Source organism: Lactuca serriola, chromosome 8, assembly GCF_051521515.1.
Source record: "Lactuca serriola cultivar US96UC23 chromosome 8, Lser_US96UC23_V15, whole genome shotgun sequence".
Taxonomy (NCBI): Eukaryota; Viridiplantae; Streptophyta; class Magnoliopsida; order Asterales; family Asteraceae; genus Lactuca; species Lactuca serriola.
In genome coordinates, this window is record NC_136415.1 from 77,052,878 (window position 1) to 77,076,719 (window position 23,842).

General features: G+C 32.9%; 1 protein-coding gene across 1 annotated transcript; it reads left to right on the forward strand.

Annotated features, from left to right (window-relative positions):
- The first annotated feature begins 270 nt into the window (after window positions 1-270).
- LOC145071153 (S-adenosyl-L-methionine-dependent methyltransferases superfamily protein) lies at window positions 271-6,007 on the forward strand. The gene is made up of 7 exons (XM_079018068.1): window positions 271-555; window positions 1,207-1,862; window positions 2,401-2,611; window positions 3,128-3,419; window positions 4,370-4,735; window positions 4,838-4,915; window positions 5,601-6,007. The coding sequence occupies exons 2-7, from the start codon at window positions 1,215-1,217 to the stop codon at window positions 5,830-5,832; spliced, it is 1,827 nt and encodes a 608-aa protein (XP_078874194.1). The 5' UTR covers window positions 271-555; window positions 1,207-1,214; the 3' UTR covers window positions 5,833-6,007.
- The last annotated feature ends 17,835 nt before the right edge of the window (window positions 6,008-23,842 follow it).

Genomic DNA, 23,842 nt, shown 5'->3' on the forward strand with positions numbered 1-23,842 from the left:
AGTATATAACTTTGGTGTTATTACATATATTTTTTTTTCTATTAAAAGAAAAAAGAAGTTATACCTAATATAAATATGTTTTTTAAGATTTTCCTTAAAACAATTACAAAGATTCTAAATGATAAGTTTGGAGCATACATACCGATACGCGTATACACTTTCAGGTGTGGGTCCCACTCCCCATCCCCTTTGGGCCCAACTCTGACATCTTTGTCAATTAGCCATTAGCAAAGCGAAGCCGTTTAACTAAATAAAAGTAAAACCCCATCAAGTCACCCACCGACTCGCTCCACCATTTCTTTATTTCTCTCAGATTTGCTTTCGCATTGTAATCCACTGATCCTACAAGCTACTTTGCCAGATTTTTTTTGCTCGCTCCCAATCGTCTTCCTCCGTATATCAGGCGGAGATCTCCGCCATTCTGATCTAATTTTCGCAACACGCACCTCGTAATAATCAAAACAACACCCTGTTAATCATCAGACTCTTATGCTCGGAGCTTCTTCTACGTGAGCTTAGTTTCTCAAAGATTCTGTTTGTCTCCTGATGCGATTGGTATGATTCTGGCTTTAATTTTCGATTATCGAATGTTATTAGGTGTTTGTGAAAGCGTGTTTCGTTTGATTTCGTCGTTTGTTTTCAGTTTTAAAGTGAAATCTCGTACTCTGATTCACGTACTCTTTATTAAGGTTGCTAATGTAGCTTTACACTCTCGAACTTCTATATTATTATTATTTTTTGATTTTAAACTTTTTGTCTTGCGTAATCGGTGAAATACAATGTAAGGAGCAATGGTTGAATTTACAGGTCTGCTAATCTTGTTTAAAGGTTAGATTTAGTTGATGTTCTAAGTTGAAGTTCATGATATAGTGCAATAGTAACTATGAATCTTGCGTTCCATTTATAGGTATCATGTTTTCAGTAGTCTGTTAATCATGTTGATCATGATAACGATGTGAAAGCTCTGAGTATTCGAGCCATATGATATACCAAGAACATAGTGATAGACATTAATGGATCTATGAAAATCCCTTATTTTGGTTTTTAGAAGTGAAGGTTTTTGTTTGTGGATCTATAATCTCTTTCAAACAACATCAAATCTCAAGAAACAGTAAATCAAACATCGGATTTTCCCTGTTGACATGCATTTAACTATTGATTCATTCTTCCTTTATACCAAGTGACTGATTTATACACAAATTTCAGGCTGCATCATGGCAACAAAAGGGAATTCAGGAGAAAACAGGGCTAGAAGTTCCATAACCATATTCATAGTTGTTGGTTTATGTTGTTTCTTCTACCTATTGGGAGCATGGCAAAGGAGTGGATATGGAAAAGGAGACAGCATTGCTTTAGAGATGACCAAAACTGGTGCAGATTGCAGCATTCTCCCAAATCTAAACTTTGAAACACACCACAGTGGCGATTCTGTAATTGTTGATAACCCACAAACCAAAGTTAAAGAATTTAAACCATGCAGTCCTAAATATACCGATTATACCCCCTGTCATGACCAAAAACGAGCCATGACATTCCCTAGACATGATATGATTTATAGAGAAAGACATTGTCCACCTCAAGAACAAAAGTTGAAGTGTCTGATTCCAGCTCCAAAAGGCTATGTGACACCATTTTCATGGCCTAAAAGTCGTGATTATGTTCCTTTTGCAAATGCACCTTATAAAGCATTGACTGTTGAGAAGGCTATTCAAAATTGGATTCAGTATGAGGGCAATGTGTTTAGGTTTCCAGGTGGTGGGACCCAGTTTCCTCAAGGGGCAGATGCGTACATTGATCAACTTGCTTCTGTAATCCCAATTGATAATGGAACTGTGAGGACTGCTTTGGATACTGGTTGTGGGGTATGTAATCTTGCATTTTTATAAAAATTTTAACTTCTTAAACCATCATACTTTGCTTCTTGTTTCTAACAAATAACAAACCATTGTAAAAAGAATTTAAGAATGAGTGAATTTGGACAAAATGTGTCTTCTTTTTCTTGCTGATAATAGCAATGTTCTTTTTTTACCTATAATAACAACATACTTATGTTTTGCTACTTATGTCTATTGACAATTCACTTTATTTTTTAAATATTGCTATTATCAATGATAAATTGTAAGTACATTGTTATGATGTGTAAGAAATTGCAAGTATGTTGCTATTTTGTTTCAAGAAAATATGTAAGTACATTGCTATTATGGATAAAAAATAAAGTACATATCCTATATTAGTAAAAGGAGTAAAGCACATTAATATTTCCTTCAATTTACACTCTTTTTTTCACTTACAAGTTACAACAATGTAAGAAAGATGGTTTGGTTGCAGAAAACAAAGTCTGGTTGTTAACAAAGTTGATTACTTTCTTTCTGAAATATTAATTTATTATTTTTTTTGTAGGTTGCAAGTTGGGGGGCATACCTTTGGAAGAGAAATGTTGTAACAATGTCATTTGCCCCTAGAGATAATCATGAAGCACAAGTTCAGTTTGCTCTTGAAAGAGGAGTACCTGCCATTGTTGGTGTTCTTGGATCAATCAAAATGCCATTTCCATCTAAAGCTTTTGACATGGCCCACTGCTCTAGGTGCCTGATTCCATGGGGATCAAATGGTGAGATTCTTTCTTACATTCATCACAAACTCACCACAATTCTTGTAATAATTCCAACAAAAACGTTTTTTAGTATGCAAAAATGACAACAACAATAACATAAACAATACCCAAAATCCCATAATGAAATGGGATGATAAGGGGGAGGTTAAATGTATGCCGATGACCTCTGACATATGAAACATAAAGCAGATATACAGACAATAAAGTATAAACATGTATACAGACAATAAAGCATAAAACACATTTACAGACAATAAAGCATAAAGTAGGTTTACAGACAACAAAGCATAAAACACATTTACAGACAATAAAACATAAACCAGGTTTACAGACAATAAAGCATAAACCAGGTTTACAGACAATAAAGCATAAAGCAAGTTTACAGACAATAAAGCATAGAACTGATTTACAGACAATAAAACATAAAACATGAATTGACAATAAGGTTTAAAAGGGGAAAAAGAGGGGGAATATATGCAAGAATGAGTGATATTGAATTTCTTTTTTGTGTAGATGGAAAATACATGATGGAAGTTGATAGAGTTTTAAGACCAGGTGGATTTTGGGTGCTTTCGGGTCCTCCAATTAATTGGAGAAATAATTACAAATCATGGCAACGTCCAAAAGAGGATCTTGAAGAAGAACAAAGGAATATTGAAGAGGTTGCTAAGCTTCTTTGTTGGGACAAAATATCTGAGAGTGGCGAAACCGTAATTTTTCAGAAAAAACTAAATCCCGAATCATGTCGTGGCTCAGAAGATACCCCTGGAGTTACATACTGCTCCCAAGATCCAGATGATGTCTGGTATGAACACATAAATTACAGAAAAGCCATTGTATTTTGGACAATTTTGCAGTTTAGTTTAACCACTTATATTTTAGGGTTAATCTCATAAAAGACCTTGTATTTTTTCATATTTTCCAATCTGGCCCTTTTAGTTATTTTTTTCCAAAAAAAATTGTAAAATGTGAGGGTTCTTTTGAGAAAAACAAAAAAAGTTGAGGGTTTATTTGGAAACATTTAGAAGGTTGAGGGTTTTTTTCCGGAAAAAAATACAAAGTTGAGGGCTTTTCGGAAAAAAATGAAAAAATACAAGGTCTTTTTCAGGCAAAAAATAAATTTGAGGTTTAACCCGGAAAAAACACAAAATATAAGGTCTTTTATGAGATTAACCCTATATATTTTATCTTTTCCAATCAAATCATAAAAGTTTCATATTTTCTGAATTATTCATTTTGACAAATAGGTCAAAATGGTTAATTTGGAAAATTTTCTGAAACTTTTATGGTTTGATAGGAAAAAATAAAGTATTATTTTATTTATTTATTTATTTTTTTGTAATTTGCCTATTTAACATTATCCAAAAAACCATTATATTTTTTGCATTTTTGCGGTTTAAACACTTCATACTTTATTTTTTCCAATCAAACCATAAACATTTTAGACATTTTTCCAAATTAACCATTTTGACATTATATATAACATGTCAAAATAGTTAATCTGGAAAATTACCTTTAAAACCTAAAATATAAAATATATAACATGTCAAAATGGTTAATTTGGAAGAATGTCAACAAACTCTAATGGAATAAATGGAAAAAATAAAGTCCTCTTAACTAAACCACAATTTTTGTTTTTTAAATTTTAAATTTTCTGTAATTTTCCTTTATCTTATTATCAATCCTTTTGATATTTAAATGTGTATTAAATCCCTCCATTTGATTCAAGATTTGTGTACAAAATTCCTTCCTTAGGTACAAAAAAATGGAGACATGTGTGACTCCTTCCAATTCCAACACCGGAATGGAATACAAACCGTTCCCGGAACGGCTTTATGCAACCCCCCCACGAATTGCATCCGGTTCCATTCCGGTTTCTGAAGACAAATACATTGAAGACAACAAACAATGGAAGAAACATGTAAACGCATACAAAAAAATCAATAGAATTATCGATTCCGGAAGGTACCGGAATATCATGGACATGAATGCTGGTTTTGGAGGTTTTGCTGCTGCTATCACTTCTCAAAAGTTATGGGTTATGAATGTGGTCCCCACTTTGGCCCAAAATACCCTTGGAGTTATATATGAACGTGGACTCATTGGCATCTATCATGATTGGTATCATTCTTATATTCTTTTGTTTGGATAAATGATATGAAAAGATTTTGTTTACTGTTTATTATTATTTTTTTGAAATCTATAATTTTTAAAATTTTGTAGGTGTGAAGCTTTTTCAACATACCCACGAACGTATGATCTCATTCATGCGAATGGTTTATTTAGTTTATACAAGGACAAGTAAGTAAAACATTGTATACTCTTTTTTCTAGGGTTAATTTGCATAAAAGACGTAATATTTTGACCAATTTTTGAATGAAACCTAAATTTGTTTACAATATGTAAAAAGGCCTTTTTGTAAAAAGTGCTCAAATTGTTGTGCCTTTTATGCAAAAAGCATTGGGAAATCTACGATAAAGTCACCATATTTTGGGTCAGTTTACAGTTTAATCCTAACATTTATTTTTTGAACAGAAAAGTCCTGATTATCTAGTTTTATACAATTATCTGTCATTTTCTATTGAAAAAAATGACTGTTTCGTTAATTTGGGCAAAATATAAAATAATCAGGACTTTTCTGTTCAAAAAGTAAAAGTCGGAATTAAACCATAAACTGACCCAAAATTATTTTGGACTTTATCGGAGGTTTCCCAAAAACTTATTTGCATAAAAAGACACAATCTCTAGACCACTTTTTCATAAAAGACCTATTTTTTTTTTAATTTCTGGATGGAAACCGGGTAAAAAGACAAAAACAAAAAAGTTAGGTCAGACTTTTGGTTTTCATTTTTAGCAAAAAAATCTAGGTCTTATCTGAAAATGGTCAAAATATTGTGTCTTTAATCGGTTTTATGCATATAACCTAACTTTTTTCTTTTCAAGAAAAACTAATTTTAAAATCTTTAATTGAACGAAATTTATGTAGATGTGATTTTGAAGACATACTTTTAGAAATGGACCGAATCTTACGCCCCGAAGGCGCAGTTATAATTCGTGATGAAGTGGATGTTCTTATGAAGGCTAAAAGCATAATTGGAGGTATGAGATGGGACACAAAAGTGATGGACCATGAAGACGGGCCCTTGGTCCCCGAGAAAATTTTAGTTGCGGTCAAACGATATTGGGTGGTTGGGTCAAACTCCACATCCTCACGTTGATTGCGAAAAGTGGTAATCAATCAAAGTTTTCATCATCTTTAGTAGAGTAATCTATGGTATTTAGTTGTTTAGTTATCACTAGTGGTTTGAGTTTTCCTTTTCTTTTATTATGTTTGTTGTAATGTAAAACGATTGAAAGCTTTTTAAGTTAATGGTGAGAAATGTTTTGTTGCGAGTTCCCATCTTTTGTTTCTTTTTAATTTTTCGATTGTTGGTGTAGTTAAAAGATCTACCATTTACATGATTGTTGTCTGATTTAAGGTTTACGGTTTAGGGTTTATAGTGTTATTGTATAAAGGTTCTAGCTCCTTTGAGCTCATCCACACAGCCTACATGAGCATCATTGTGTCCCATTTTAGTCATTTTTGATTGTAGGTGTAGTTAAAAGAAATTCAGTCTACATGATTATTAGTGTAAGATTTAGGGTTTAGCGTTCATGGTTTATGTTGTCTTTGTACAAATGTTCTAAAATTTTCTTGCAAAAGAGTTATTTCTTCCAGCAATCCTTAAGCTTCATACACGACACACATTGTTGTAACCCATGGCCCAAAAAAAGCCTACTTCATATTGTGGTTGATGAGAGTCCAATCTTTGACCTATCTACAAGTAAATCAACCCTTGTGTCGTGCATTTTGGGGCTAAAGATTCGAGATCTAGAAAAAGCATAGGATCCCTTTGTGTGGATGAAGACAAAAAAGGTGAATAATTTTTGCCCTAAAAGAATGGGAATTTCAAGAAAATCACATCATTGGTGTAATTCAATGGTAGGGCTTGTATCCACATTGCACATGAATTCATGTTCCCTAGGGGCTATACACAATTTTATGAGCAATTTGTTGTGTGGCCACCCACCATAGATTAAAGTTGAGCTTCATTTGGCATGTATTGCGATTCTTATCATGACATGTATAATTCGGCTTACAAATCAAACTCACAAGGAAACAAAAGAAGCTGGATTTGATAACATAAATATAATTATTTTAGAACATTGAAAACTGTCGGCAATACATGTTTTAAATCATCATTTAGATGTTTACTTGTAGTTGCTAATAACTTTTTTGTTTCATTGTTAGTATGTGTTCTTGTATTTTTCTTGTTTTAGGATCCGCTTGTTTAAGCCATAAAATCTCAACCACAACCACAATCACGAACAACTCACATTTTTGTTCAACCATTTTGATGGTTTTTTCTGATTTGTCTTATAAAAATAAAATTAAAAACATTATCATGTGACCAATGTTTTTATACAACGACATTAGTCGCGAGTCGGGGTTGTCGGCTGTGACAATGAGAGGATGTAGGGTTTCTAATGGGGCTGTTTAAGACCACAAACCATCAAACAAGAATGTCGAAGTTTATATGTAAGGTACCATTTTGAAAGCATTAGACATCGACAAGATGGACTATTTACTATTTAGCAAAGTTTTGAGTAAACTATAGAAAGTCTTTGTGGTCTTTGAAAAGTTGTAGGTTTGGTTGGATGTTTCATTTGTTGCATTTTAGTTGTTATTTTGTTTTTTTGTTGCAAATTTGGTTCTTTGGACTAACAAACGTTTCCTCTCCCTGTTAACTTTCCCCATATGTGACACACACGAGGGCAGTGTTGTCTTTTCCACCTTGTATCTCATCTCTATGCGTATTAAGAATTTCTTTGGTTACCCCATATGTGTTTGCATTTATAGTAATTAAAAGAATGGTCCGTGTGGTATGTCAAAACTAGCAACTTTGGTCTAAAATGTGTTTGGCTCGCAAGGATGGTCTAATAGTTTCGTTTTGTTGCGAATTTAGTCCAATTTCCTATAAAAATTTTTATAATGACGGATGAGAGAGAGAGAGAGAGAGGGAGGGAGTTTTTTTTTTCTGATGAGAACTAACGAGAGAGAGAGAGAGAGAGAGAGAGAGAGAGAGAGAGAGAGAGAGAGAGAGAGAGAGAGAGAGAGAGAGAGAGAGAGAGAGAGAGAGAGAGAGAGAGATTTTCTTTTTTTCTCTTTTTATTTTTGATTTTTATAATAAAAAAGTTAAAAAAGGAAAAATACCAAGGGCAAATCCGTAATTATAAAAAGTTTTAAAATTTTTGGACTAAACTCGCAACAAAATGAAACTATTGGACCATCTTTGCGAGTCAAACCCATTTTGAACCAAAATTGCTAGTTTTGACATACCACATGGACCATTCTTGCAATTTTGTCTAGAATAAAGTCAACCACGTTATGACTAAATGTTGGGTAACTATAGTGCATGTGTATGTATAATCTTATTATGATTGAAGATGGAGAAGATAAATGATAAAAATGGAAGAAAAGAATTACTGATTTCAAGAGAAAAAAATGAGAGAAATATGTGAAATGACCCACATACCTTCATATGTAAGGCATGTTAATTGGACACTTAACTGATGTTATTTTGATAGTGTTAGCCTAAAGAACCAAAATGGAAAATATGCAATAAAAGAACGAAATAAGGACCATGAGAGCAATAACGAAACATCTGGACAAAACATGAAACATGCAACTTTGTAAAGACTATGGGGACCATTTTTCTAGCTTACACTAAAGTTTTAGAGGGAATTCATTTGTATCAATTGCTTTCAACAACTGTTTTCTAATAAATTTGTCATTTTCAATAACTGTTTTCTAATAATTTTGTCATAATCCAAAAAAAAAAATGAAAAATAAAATCTAAGATAATCAAATAGAAAGAGATTATAAGAATTGTCTATGTGGTAACTCTTTTTTAGCCATAAGTGGTTAGCTCATTTTAAAAGACTTATCAATATGTTTTTTTGTTCGAGAACTTTATTTCCATGGTAACAAATATATAATACACAGTTAAATAAATTATAACTACGACACTAATTTAATTTTTTAATCCAACTATTTAGAGGTTATAGGTATTAGGCATATTTATCAATATCTATAATTCTATATATGTCTACTTATTTTTTAGATATATTTTTATTTTTATTTATTTAATCCTTTTAAATAAGTAGATTCCAAACGTGTTTTGTTTTATAAAAAAGTCTGGGATATTTCTGTCATATCCCAATGGGATTTTGACATAAAAGTCCTTAGGTTTGTCAGGTCTTGTTGGTTTTGTCATTGTGACGATTTTTTGTTCGATAATATCCAAAATTTGCCAAGTTTTTTTTTTTTTTTTTTTTTTTTTTTTTTTTTTTTTTTCACTTTTGTCCTTTTAACAAATCTTTGATGTTTTTACCCTAAGTATGTTTTTCAAATTTGCAAAAAACCCCTCAAGTTTATGAATTTTATATGTTTTTATCCTAAGTATGTTTTCCAAATTTGACATTAAAGCCCTTAAGTTTGTTAAATTTTGTCGGTTTTGTCCCTAGACAACTACTATTATAGGTAGCAAGGGCAAAAATGAAAAAAACTTTTAAAATTTTGGACATTAACGAACAAAAAATCGTCATAGGGACAAAACCAACAAAATCTGATGAAGTTAAGAACTTTTAAGTCAAAAGCCCTATCCCAATATATATGTATACTCGAACTAGTGTAAAAGGGAGCAAATGTATATATTGAAATTGTATGCTCTGAAAGATTTGTACACATTTATTAAAGGATTGTACCTTATGTACATGATGAGAATTGTGTAACATATAAAGACACTTAAAGGTAACTTCTAAAAGCTTATAAGATAATGAATAAGGATTTAAACCAAAAAGATCATTAAAAATAAATTAGGAATGACAAATTAGGACTCATGTTCTATTTTAGCTGACATGAATATACAACACGGCACACCAATCTTTATATAACACGAACACGACACGATATAATATCATGTTTTGGTTTACTAATATGAAAACGACCCAATTAAAACATGATAAAAACGACCAACACGAAAAAAATAATAAATTAAACCTTTAGTTTATTTTATTCAAATTAATCTTTCAATAAACAAAAAACATGACAAACACATGTTAATATTGTGTAAATTTTGTGTCAAATCCTATATACGAACATGATACGATAAGACATTGTTTTTTTACACTTGACATGAACTCAAATTTAAATTTTATTTTCCTCTTAATTATGTTGCATGTCGTCTCACAGATTGTCACCTCCTTTATATAAAAATTCATAGAATGAGAAATGGTATCTAAAGTTTCATAATATGTTGAAATGATATTATACTCGAGTGTTACAAGCATGATTAGTATAATGCCATAAATATCATAAATACAAAATATAATGTAACGATCCAGATTTCCTTTCATCATCGGGGTCAGTGTTTTGTTAACTTTTACTCTTAAACTAACATTTCCCTTGATCTAAAGTTGTTTTTTATTATTTATTTATTTAGTTTGTGTGTGTGTGTGTGGGGGGGGGGGGGGGGGCTAAAGTGTAGTAAAATGAAGCTTGGTACTGTACATGGGCCTAGGAGTCATTGTGTGATATGTTAAGGGCCAAATATTGAAGTTGTAGGGTATTTAAGCGAACCTAACCTTAGGATATGGGTTTGCAACCCTATTTGCAACCAACACGTCTTCTTGAGAAAGTTCTAAAGTGAGATTATGAAGTGTGAAGTGTGGGAGTGATCCAATAGAAGAGGGAGTGGATTCCTAAAGCATAATTGGTAGTATCGATGTTATTTTCCTCTCGTTGTCCTCTCTTATTGCACACGATTTCCTGAGGTTAGCACCCCCAATCTCTAACCTCTTTCCATGTTTTGATGTTCTAGGAATAGGTAAATCATGTTTGTGATGAGTTCATACACCAAAATAGAATGTTATATATTGTTTTGGTATAAGTATGTATTGAACTTGGTCTTAATCATTTCAGACCATTAGAGACTTTTCCTAATGATTGAAAAGCACCCTAAAAAGGGTTGGATTGGGACTAGAGCGGTCTGGAGCAGAAATCTCGATGTTTTGTAACTGAAAAAAAAGCACGACATGTTACATCTATACACACACGATGTGTTGAAGGGTTTTATATGTTGAACGTATTCACGACCTTTGAACAACATGACATGCCTTTTCTAGAAAGCAACACATTTCCCCTAAAGCATGACATGTAATCAGGCTGTTTGATTCTGCTTTCTATTTTAAGGCATGTTTCTAATCGGGCTTTCATGCGTTTGTTCACATTTATTAGGATTAAATGTGAGTCAATTCTATTACAACTTTAGTATAATATCAAGAACTTATAAATCTTGACAACAAGCTGAATGATCCAAATTAGTCTATATTGTGTTTGAATTGACATGCTATGTTATGTGCTGAAAAACATGTTATCTTATTGTGGTATGTGTTAATAGGATGTAAAGTATGCTAGATGATATTTATAGTGAATTGGTATAAATTGCGGTGGAATATTCATGCTAGTTATAATCTATGGATCATTGTACTGTATGAATTAAGCTGCATGTTATTTTTTATAATGTTAGATTATCTATGGTGTTAGGAAAATTACATGCTAGTGGTGTATTATGTATTAATTAAATAATGAAAATTATGCATGATAACATGGAAGTGTAAAAATGACCTTTTGTGTATGATTAAATATGAATAACTAGAATGTGGGGAATATCCATAGACGGGCAAAGGGAGTAACCTTAATTAGGTGTATACCCTATCTGGATAGTGGGATGGCATATGTGTTGAAAGATACATTAAGTAAAATAGCTTAAGCCATAGCGAAGTTGAGTAGTTTCCTAGATGACCATTTCGAAACATGGTCCTAACAGTGTTTGGCATGGAGTTATGTTGGCTCATGTGGTTATAGCCAGCGCAAACATCACATGAGTTATGGGAGGTGTATGCGATAATCACCGTTTGTACCAATCCTTAATGACACCATGAAATACTTGTATTTTTTAATGTCGGAGTAGCGAATGCAATTTTTCGGCTGGCTATGTCACAAGTGAGAGTCGTGCCTCATCTGGTGCATTAGTCTTTCCGGTCAGGCTAGTAGTGAATCGGGTTATCCTTTTGGGTCTAGCTTTTGGATTAGTGTCTAATCCCGTAACTATATTTGGTAAATACTTGACCCGGTTGTGCATGGTCCTTTTGGGTTGCCTTCACCATAGCAACTTGACAGGGTGATTTATGAAGAGAGAGAAGATATTATGGTTTATTAATATATTATAAGAATAATATATTAAAAGAGAAATCATATTAGTTAATTAATATTAGTCATAAATTAATTAGGAATTAATTTTGTGACTAAAAGAGATTAACTGAATAAAGGGGACTTAAACTGTTAAATGTTTGATAGTTGTATTTTGGGCTGGGAAACCTAATGGATTAAGGGGTGAACGAAATAATGATGGGAGCCCATCATATTTTAGTCCATGGCCTGTATTGCAGAAGGTTCCATGGGATGCTTAGGGATTAAGTTGTCTATTAGGGTTTTGATTGAAACCCTAGCTGCCCACAGTATAAATAGGTCCCTATGCATGTAATTTTCGGCCACTGCTTTTCTAAGAACCCTAGATCCGACTTTGTGTGCCTCCTCCCTCTCTTAAATACTACACTATTGCTAGTTGGTGTTTGTAAGCCATTAGAGGAGTTACACTTGTGACTCTAAGCATCAAAGACAAGGAGATTCAAGCAAGAAACAAGAGGTAATTTTCAAGATCTGATTTGGTTATTACAATTTTGAATTCATCTCATTAGATCTAGGGTTTAAAAGTCTTGGATGAATGCATGTACAATTAGAGAAACCTAAATCCAAGCATTAGAGTTTGCATGAGCACATATGATGTTCTTTTGTGTAAAACACATCACTAGCGGTGTGAAAACTCAAATTAGCGATGTAGGGACTTGTATGCGTTGAAAACTAATAGTAGTAGTTACAGTGAAGAGTGAGGGTGTGTAATTATAGCGATAAAATATTATTAATATTAATTATGCGGTGAAAATTAATAATAGTAATTACAATGAAGAGTGAGGGTATGTAATTATAACAATGAACTATTATTAATAGTAATTAAAACGATGAATGAGAACAAGTAATTACAAAGTTGAATTAAACAATAAAAAATATATAATGCAACATTAAAGCGGCATATAATGATTGTGCATGGTGTTATGTACTTTGTAAAGTTGAAAACTTGTTGTGTGAATGACAATTTAAATGATTAACCTGTTAGGGGAATTATATGTTTTTCACCTTGAAGCTGTACAACTGGTTGGCTCACTAAACAGCTGCTGACATTTGTTTATTTTTGTTGTTTGTCATGTTTGTCTTGTATTGGTACACGCTGCTTAGATATGTGGCTTGATGAGGTTGGGATCTTATTGGATAGTTTTTTATTTTTACTTAGTTAATATCACTTGGACTTGTTATGTTTGTCATGTTTGTCTTGTATAGTTTTTTTTTTTTTTTTTTTTTTTTTTTTTTTTTTTTTTTTTTAATATCACTTGGACTTGTTATGGTGTTCATTATGACATTATCAGTATTTTGGTTTATCAAACCTAAAGAGTTTTGTTTTAGGTTATTTTTGCAATTAAAATAACATTGGTGGTTGTTTTTAAATTATTGTTTAAAAGACTCCCATTACAATTTTCTATTAAGAACAAGAGGGTAATATTCTTAAGGCCGATGTGTATTTTGATCAGGAGGCGTCTGGTTCTTTTTCTAAACCATCAGGTTTTGGTGGTCAACGTTTTACAGTGGATGACTCTAGATGTCTAAAATCTTAGTTTAAAAAAAAATAACAAAACATGTTGTGCTTCTTTTTCTCAATCTTCAAGTTTTAGAAGTGAAAACAATTCCCAGTTTTCTAATTTCACTTTATTAAAGAGAGATGGTGCATCTTTTATTGATGAGGTTTAAAAGTATTTACTCATCGTGAAGGTTTTGGGTCACAATATGATTGGTACAAAAGACAAATTGCAAAAGATGTTGGCAAGTATGGGTGTGAAGAATGTGGATCCATGAATATGTCGGATTAGGTGTCTAATCCATTAACTATAATTGGTATAAACTTGAATTGATGGTAGCACAATCCTTTTGGGTTGGCCTCAAACCTAGCAATTGAATAAGATAGCTTTTAGTGAGAGAGACTAATCTATTAATTTATTATACGATTAATAAATTAATTAGAAATCAAAAGAAATAATTTGTTAATATATTATGAGAATAATATATTAATTGGAAATAATATTATTTAATTAATAATTAACCAGAAATTAATTGGAATTAATTGGATTAATTAAAAGTGCATGACATGTTTGGTTATTTATTGAAAGTTGAGGAAAGGAACCCATGTACCTCATTGGATGAAGTGGGCAAAAATAATTTGGACAAGCCCAAGGAATTTCGTCTAAGCCCTTCCATAAGAAAGGGAATGGGCTGCTTGGTCACCAAGTAAAGTGAGTAGGGTTTTCTCCTTAAACCCTAGCTTTGGCACCAAACTACCTTAGCTATATAATGGGCCATAACCCCTCATAATTTCATGAATCCTTCTCCTAAGAAGACTTGGACGAAATTTCCATCTCTTCTCCTCTCTCTCTCTCTCTCTCTCTCTTTTCAAGTTCCTTGGTTGCTAGGGTTTGGGTGTGAACCTTTAGAGGCACGACACTTGTGGTGCTTGCTGTCAAAAGTTTTGAAGAAGGAATTCAATATTGTTTGCTATAACAATCTTCAAGGTAAGTCTCTTTCTCTTACGAATTAGTTTTCATAAGAAAGTTTTTGTAGGTTGACAATTCATAGTATGTTGCGTATATGTGAAAGACATAGATCCTATTAGGTTGCATGTGCCCTAATCATTTAAATTTTTGAATGTTTTTCCGCTTAGAGAATTGTAGTTGTAACCCTAATAACCCATCAGTGGTATCAAAGCCTATGCCTATCTTTCATGTATTTGCACATTGGTGAATCGATCAAAGAAAGAAAAAAACTTGTTTTTGGATTTGTCGCAGTTCACGTCGTGAGCCCATGCCAGATCCGAGATTTTGTGCCTTATCTGCCTAATCAGCTTATAATTACTTGCTATTCTTATTCTCCAAATCTGATTTTGGTGGATCTATGATGATAGAATAAAAGCTTAGAAGTTAGGAGATAAGTATTTGACTTGATTAATTGTTTTGTTGATTAATATGATTGATCTTTTAAGTGTATAAATAATAAATCTATTAATTAAACTTAATAATTAATGTCAAATGTTATTTGGTTTATTTTATAAACTTGGTATTTTGAAAAGTTTAAAATACATCCTTATGGATCTTATTAGTAATTTAATTAAGTAATTAATTAAAAGATAATTAGTAAATTCATCAAATGGTTTAAATTTAATTAAATTAAAAGTTTAATTTATTAAAAGATTAAACTCTTTCAATTTTAAAATGTTTTAAAATACACCTTATACGGTGTATATAATTAAAAGTTTAATATATATTATATGTATAAGAAAAGTCAGTCAAAACGCTAGTACACTTCATTCACGAAGTCATACTATATGGGGAGTTGAAGGAAGCGGCCTATAAAATGATTGTCATTGGGTATACATTCTTACCCACCACTCTCTTGTATGGTGGAGGGTCGTTAGCCGAACAGATTTGATAGGACATAATATCATTAATAAGTATAATGAATTAAAAAGTAACCAAACCTTTTATTAAAATCTCAATCTTAGTTACTTTAGGAAAATGCGAATTTGTATGTTAATCAATGAAATTGCACATTACACTTTATAAGTTGTTAGTGGAGCGCATGTGGTTAACCAACACACTAATGGGGGACTAATAAAGAGTGGTAGTGGGGTCTCAAAAATTATCGTTGATTAATGGATCATGTTTGGCTAACCGACACATTAAAACGAGATGATAAATGACATCGAGAGTGCCAAGCTAATTTGCATGGTTATTCACATCTCATTTGTGATCCTCGACATCCCAGTCACAAAAGTGAGAGCATAATTTGAGATTAAACATGCCATTGATTAGATTCAGTGAATCTCAAATGATCTAGGAGTTTCATAAGATCGAAATTGGTAAAAGCCTTACCTACCTAAAATAGATTCAAATTTGATTACAGCATCCCTCTTCAAAGTTCAAATAAAAAATATGGATCCTAGACTTAATTTAAAATTTATGGTTTAATAATTAAGGATTAAAATCAACTAACTTGAATTCTCTTTTCTCCTATTGTAGATGTCAAGTCAAGACATTAATGGTCTTCCTTATTCTTTTGGAAATAGTTTTCCTCTTCCTTCTAAAGATGATCTTCCACATTCTGATCAAGGTGAAAGTATGTTCCCTTCTTCGAGAAATGGTGTAAATGGATATCATGCTTCTTCAAATCTTCTTCCTCCTCCTCCTCCAGTGACCCTCCCCACGTCGCATTTCCCTCGAGTTGAAAGATACGAAACTACTCAAGCCCTATTGGCATGTAAACATTGAGATGTCAATTCTGTGTGTGCGCATGTTCTAGAAATGAAATCATACATTGACAAATTGGATAGATTGGGTGTCATCTTCCCAAGGGAGCAAGCCATTGATTTGGTTCTACTTTCGCTTCCAAAGTCATATAGTTAATTCGTTGAGATCTTTTATATGAGCGACATCGACGTGACCCTAATTGACCTGACCCAAATGTTGATTGATGCTGAGGCAGAAATGATTAAGGGCACAAGTGAAGCAAAGATGCTTGAAGGGACTGATTCGAAAGTTTCCACGGACATTGACAAAGGGATCGGCCAAGGTTAAACTGTTTTATCGTATGGTAAAAAGAAAGGCTAGTTCTGAGATAGTTCCATGTGATAACCCTAAAAGGTCCATATGTTTCTATTGCCAATTGAAGGGACATTGGTTGCGAAGCTGCCCTGACTACCTGAAAGATCTCAAAGATGGTAAAGTCAAGTCGTGTGACTCTACTTCAAGTACATCCATTATCTAACTCTATTATCTTAACAAGTTCCTATTCATAGACTCTTAATACATGATGTGATGATCACATTTTTATGTTTTGTAGGATCTATGAGAAAGAAGGAAGCTTAAGAAGAATAAGCTGAATCTGATCGTGAGATATGGATTTTGGTCACATGGTTCGATGATCATATTTTGGAAGCTACTGCTTAAGAGTTATGATAATTTAATAGTTTGCTTAGGAAATGTTTAGAAACATAGTTTTCATTTTATGCATTGTATGGGCAAGTTCCAAAATTTTCATTTATTATCAATAAAAGTGAATTTTGGTCAATCTAGTTGGTTTACTTTATATTTCCTTACAATGGAATTTATGAAAGTGTTAGTTACATTTATATTATTAGCAATTTTAATTGTGGATTTGATTATTGTTATATTGTTTCTGGTAATGTCATAATTGTTGGATTAGGTGTCTAAGTTCATAACTATTTTTGGAATGTACTTGACCCGATTAACATGGTCCATTTGGGTTGCATGGCATCATGCATTTGGATAGACCAAAATGAGAGAAATAACACTTAAGGTTTATTAATATATTATAAGTTCTAATATATTAATAATATTATTTAATTAGTATTGATCAAGAATTAATTAAGTGATCAAAAGAAGACTAATTAAATATATGGGTTGATTGTGTAAATCACCCATACTTGTATAGTGGGCTAATGCTCCATGGATTATCAAGTTGGGCTAAAACCCGTAGGATGCTCTATGGATGCTCCATGGTGTCTTTGAACCCATGAATCATGGAAATGAGGAGCCATGTCAAATTAAGGTTTACATGGTGTAACCCTACTTATGACACACTATAAAAGGAATATGTTGTAGACCAAAATCTGCACTAGTGTGAGAATAAGAGGGCATAGCCGATCTTAGAAGTGTTCTATTTCTCTCAAGGTTATTCCAAGTGTATTTGGTGTTGTGTGAGACATTTGAGGCATCACACTTGAGGTGCTAGGCTCACAAGGTTCTCAAGGAATCCAAACTACAAAAGGTATGTTCTTCTTCTAGCATTTATGTTTAAAAGTTCCCCATGGTATGCTAGATAGTTTAATAACCTTGGAAAATCAATTTTGTATGTATCATAGTAAAACATAGATACAAGGTTTCTAGGGTTGCATGTACACCTTAGGAGTGTTAGAATGCTCAAAACCTAATAGTGGTATCAGAGCCTAGGCTTGTTTGCTTGATATTTGATACAAAATTGTGAAAAAAGCTAAAAATCTTGTTGTCTGGACAGTGGACTCGTCGAGTTCATGGGGGGAGGGCTCGACGAGTCCAAGCACAAATTCATCCTACTCGTCGAGTAGGTTCATGCACTCGAAGAGTAGGAGCCCCAGAATGCAGTTTTTCAACTTTTGCTGCTGGAAATGGACTAGAAACATTACCCTAAACTGTTTTGGTCTTATAAAACTTGTTTTAGATGGTGTAATGGTTATGCTAATCCATTTTCAATAGCTATTATCAAAATTTCAAGTTTTATATGGTTAATTTTATGATTCTTGAAATTGTTGATATGCATGTTCATGAACTTATGAGTTTAGAAGATCATAAGAATTATTTGTAACTTACTTTTTAGTTTAATTCTTGATCATTATGTGTTTTAATGGAATCCATAATTTGTCCTCAAGTTATGGATTACCAAAAGTCACACTTTTAAAGTCCATTATTAAACACATAGGTTACATGAAATGAAAAATCTCTCATTTTATTAAACCATTAACTCATAAGTTATGAAAGATGAAAAGTTTTGAAAGTTACAAAACTTGCCCTCAAGTTTTGAAGCATGTAAAGTCTCTTTAAAAACTTTAGTTCCAACCCCTAGAATTTTAAAAGTTAAAATTCAACCTTATACTTTATAATATTATAATTTAATAATAATTATATATGTATAAGAACAATTCGTTTTACCGTTAGTAGGCCTCATTCACGAAGCCGGTCTATAAGGGGGGTATAAGGTTGCTGCCTATAAAATGACAGCTTAATGGGTGTCTACTTTCACCCACCGCTTTCTTGATCGGTGGAGGGTCGTTAGCCGAACAGGTAAGACAAGGACTTTAAATCTTCATTAAAAGTATTAATGATGAATATAAAGTAGCTAAATGTTTTTATAATTCCCAATCTTATTTACTTTAGGAAAATTTGAATAAGGTGCTAACCCATGAAATTACACTTTGCACTTTGCTTAAGTCGGTTAGTGGAGCGCGTATGGTTAACCGACACACTAGCTAGACTTAACAAGGTAGGCAAAGGGTAACTTAATGTTTATCATAGTATCGATGGAGCGCGTGTGGTTAACCGGCACATCGATTGAGGGGTAATACATTAAGGGTACCAAGTAATTTGCATGGTTACTTCACACCTTGTTTTGTGATCCTCGGCATCCCACAAAACCTGAAGGGCACACTCGAGATTGAAACATGCCATTGAAAGTTCAATGAATCTCAAAAGATCTAGTAGTTTCAAATCCAATTAAACCTAATAATTTATTTCGGTTTTCATGGTGGAAATTGGTGAATCGTCATTCACCTACCTTCAAATATTCTATAGCTTGGATTACGACATCCCTCTTCCAAGTTATAAAATATCGTGTTGGGTCCTAGCCTTAATATTTCATATTGGGTGTTATATTAAGGACTTAAAATCAACTCACTTGAATATCTCCCATTGTAGATGTATGGTTTAGACAACTGTGATGTTCCCAAATCTCATGGAAATCATACTTCTCTACCTCCACCTCCTCCATTTATTCTCCCTGACCCACAAGCTCGAAGACTTGAAAAATTCAAGGTCACTCAAGCCCTACTAGCAATGAAACATAAAGATGGAAGACCTGTGTGCACTCATGTCCTAGGAATGAAGTAACACTCTGACAGGTTGTGAATGTTGGGTGTCGTTATCCTAAGGAAGTTGGCTATTGACTGGGTTCTTCAGTCACTTCCTGAGTCTTATAGTGAGTTCATTAAGAACTACTATGTGACAGATAACGACATGACCCTAATAAATCTATCTTATTTGCTTGTTGCTGCTGATTCAGAAATGATGTGGCGCAATGGTCAAGCAAATATGGGTGGAAGGTCTATTTCTCAAACTTCCATGGACATTGACAACAGTAACATTGGAAGTCCAGAAAAGCTTTCTCTTCCCAATGGAAAGGGATCGGCCTTGGTCAACCCAGTTGACCAAAAGGTAAAGGGAAAAGCTAAGTCTGTGAGAGTCCCGTGTACCATTCCCAAAGAGTCTATATGTTTTCATTGTCAAGAGAAGGGGCATTGGTTGCGAAACTGCACTAACTACCTGAAAGATCTAAGAGAGAAGGAAAAATCAAAAGGATTTGACTCTGCTTCAGGTAAGTCCACTATCTAACTCTGTTAAGTTCCTTATTAATGATTCTTAATACAAAATGTGAATCGATTATATTTTGGTGTTTGGCAGGATCAAGCAAAGGGAAGAAAACTTAAAGAAAGTGTATGCTAAATCTGATTGCGAAGATGGATCTCAATCGCATGGTTCGAAGATCGGATTCTTGAGCTACTACTTAGAGAGTTATGATAGATTGCTAGGAAATATGTAATAGCATAGTTTTCATTTAAAGCCGCATTGTAAGGAAAAAAGTTTTAAGTTTTTTCTGCATTTTTATAAATAAATAAAATTTTGATTTTATTTTAGTTTATATCTCCTTGCAATGGCTTTTATTGAAAATTGATGTTTATATATTTCTAGCAATAATGGAAATGTGTAGTTGATTCTTTCATTTGTGGTAGTGTCTAAATTTATCAAATAAGAAAAGATTCTCATCACCCAAGGTTTCAATTGGACCGAAACTTGGAATCATGCAAGTTGTATAGTATGATGAATGAGAACTTTTAGCTTTGAGAAATTAAGACTAATTCCTTGTTCACATTTATATGTGAGTCAAGTGAAAGACTAAGGGATCAAGTACACATTCTTGTGCACTGGTCAAGTCCACCACAAAAGATCGATAAGATTATTCGTCATGATTTACTAAAGTTTAGTTAATATGGTTATACTTACCAGTTTAAGTATAATTTTGAAACATTAGAAAGATTTCAATGTTTTGCAGGACGAATGAGAAGAATCAAATTAGGCAGAGGGATAAAAGTTTTTCAAATCTGAAAAGATGGGAGAGTACTTTAGTATCATGTTTAGTGATCATCTTAATGATTAAGAAACCATATCACAATTGGTTCTCTAAGGACATATTCGTGCATTCTTATGGCTAAAAAGAGGAATCATGAATTGTTGAAGTGGTTAAATCAAGAAGATGAGTCATACTTCGTTCCAAAACAAGTCTTCGAGTCATACTCCCAGATTGTAACTTGAGTGACATATCTTAAAGAAAGGTTTATAACACTTGTCAAATGTAAGAGTAAAAGTGTCCTACTCTTGTACATTTTAAATTGGTAAGTTGTGATGTTTTGGATAAAACAAAGACCACCTAAGGCCAATTGTGTGAAGTGTTTGTCTTGATAAAGACTCCGCACTATCGCTTAAATATTTGGCAAGTGAGTCTTATATTTCAAGAGGACAGTGGGAGTCTCAAAGATCTTGGAAAAGCTTCCAGATCTAATCAAGAAGAAAAACCTATAGTTTATCACTAGCACACGACTTGAGGTTTATAACCTATCGTGTTGACATATTCCTATTTCTGTGCTTAGTCCAGTTAAAGTTGGCTTTGCATATGAGTTCTGAGAGTTCTTAATTGGTTGCATACCAACTTGTAAGCAATAGCAGGCTCTTGAGCTGCCAGGTGGCAAGAAGTTAAGATTGCACAAGTTCAATCCATAAGAGTTTGGATTTGTCACTAACCTTGTCTTGTGATTATGGTTTTGAAAAATTCACATGGATAGGAACACATACACCATAAAATCTAAGTGTCATAAGGTGTCTCTCCGATTCATGAAAATGATGGTGAGGAAACGCTTTCACTAAGTAGATTTTAACTAGATAGCAATTGTGATATTTGAATTCTCAAAGTCGTTAGTAGAGCGTGTGTGGTTAACCGACACACTAACATGGACTTGTGAGAAATGGCAGACTATGATTACGACATCCCTTTTCATAGTTTTGAAAGTGTTTAGACACACATGTGTGCTATCTAAGGAAAGGTGTATGATTTTGATAAAGTTTTATCAAAGCATCTTGTATTAGAAATATGAACTTTGGTAAGAAGGCCAATAAAGTATTGATTTCTAGAAGTCCAACAGATTTCCGAGTACATGTCCAAGCTAGTGGGAACATAAGCTTCATGCTAATAATCATCATGCAAGTGGGAGCATGATAATTATAATAAGTGTTTCAAGTTAGCAATGTTAATTATAGAAAAAAAAAGGTTTCAATTGGGAAAAAGTTGTTTTGCTATAATTAAGGGAGAGGAAATTATACTTCACTTCAATTCTAAAAGCTTAGATTGAGGTTTTAATCATATTTAGTCATGGATATATATATATATATATATATATATATATATATATATATATATATATATATATATGTTGGAATGGCTCAACATAAGGAAATTCTATATATAGGTCCATTATTTGCGTTTTAAAATTCGATTATGATTACGACATCCCTTTTCATAGTCTGAATTATGAGAACTTGGCAAATAGAAATAGAAGTATTATAGAAAAAGGCTGGTCTAGTATCATGTCTTTATGAATCGTGTCCCATATGCTTTGGATATAAGATTGATTGCATGTGTTATAATATTCATCTGTTCTAAATTTTTTCCAAATGCCCGGAGCATTAAGAGGGAAAAGTACTAGAACTAGATATGACTAATTTGATTAAACAATTTTTGAGGACAATCTAAGGTTTACCAAAGATTGGTTGCTCAGGGACAGTTGGAAGTAAAATGTTAATTTTGGAAAGACGATATTGACATATTCTGAAAAGAGGCAACTCTTGTTCAGGAGTAATAGTAAAAAAAGGAATATGGAAATGTTCCCATAGGTGGAAGTTATTCATTAAATATGTGTAAGATTAGGAAACTTAGTTCAAGAAGAATGTTCAAAGGCAATGAAATTTGAATATGAGACTTCAGTTCCATGGAGTTGATCTCCATTGTAATACTTTGTAATGCCTGTTGACAAGTCTTTGTGACTTTGTGCATAATCATTACAAGAAGACCAATGCATATAAGTTTAGAATCTAATAGATTTAGGTAAATGATAGGAATTTGAAATTCTTGCATTTGTGGTAAGGATTTGGGATTGTGAAATGAGTATCATTGGAATTATGTTCAACCGATCTATTTCACAGAATAAAGATCATAGACAAACTTAGTGTGCATACTTGGTGTATGGCATAACTAATGTTTGGAAAAACATAGTGTGCATACTTGGTGTATGGCATGACTAGTGTTTAGAAAAAAAAAACATAGTGTACATGCTTGGAGCATGGGAAAACTATTGTTTTAATTCAAGTATAAAGTTGATAGTTTGAAATAGTATACAATGAATGATGGGTAATCAATTTGGTGAAAAATAAAAGAAGTTTTATTTATATTCATAAGTTCTGAGTCCATATTGGATTCGATTATTATTGTGTTTCACTTTGCATGTTTTGACTTCCAGAATAACTAAGTCGCTCTTCCTGAATAACTAAGTTATGCAAACCATCCACAGTCGGTCATATGTTGGAAGTAGATATGAATCAAGACTGTCATGGGTTGGCTTGTAGAGGTCTAAGATGTTAGACAAAGTGGTGCTACAACACTTATGAGTGCTCATAAGTTCTGAGTATTGGATTCAACCTATGCTAACTGGTATCACTTCATGGAATTTATCTCGAGTGATCGTGAGACGGTAATATCATATAATTCTTCAAACCTAGATATATGACTTGTTGCCTATGAGTTGGTTATACATTGATTGTACGTAAACGCATTGGTAACTCAATGTTATAAAACGTGCCTTTGTGTATGATTCAACAAGTAGTAGAACAATCATATGAATCGAAGTTTATCTGTTCCTTCTTGGATTATAAGCCATATCTGGGCCCCTCGATGATTTTGTGTTGACCCATGTACCGGGCCCGGTCATAACTAAGTTGATGTGTTCAAATAAGTTCTATGTCAAACAAATCGGA

Excerpts from the sequence above, each read along its gene's own strand:
- LOC145071153 (XM_079018068.1), top strand. The coding sequence starts at position 1,215 with ATGGCAACAAAAGGGAATTCAGGAGAAAACAGGGCTAGAAGTTCCATA. Across the intron at positions 1,863-2,400 it reads CTTTGGATACTGGTTGTGGG|GTTGCAAGTTGGGGGGCATA; the intron begins GTATGTAATCTT and ends TTTTTTTTGTAG. Across the intron at positions 2,612-3,127 it reads GATTCCATGGGGATCAAATG|ATGGAAAATACATGATGGAA; the intron begins GTGAGATTCTTT and ends TTTTTTGTGTAG.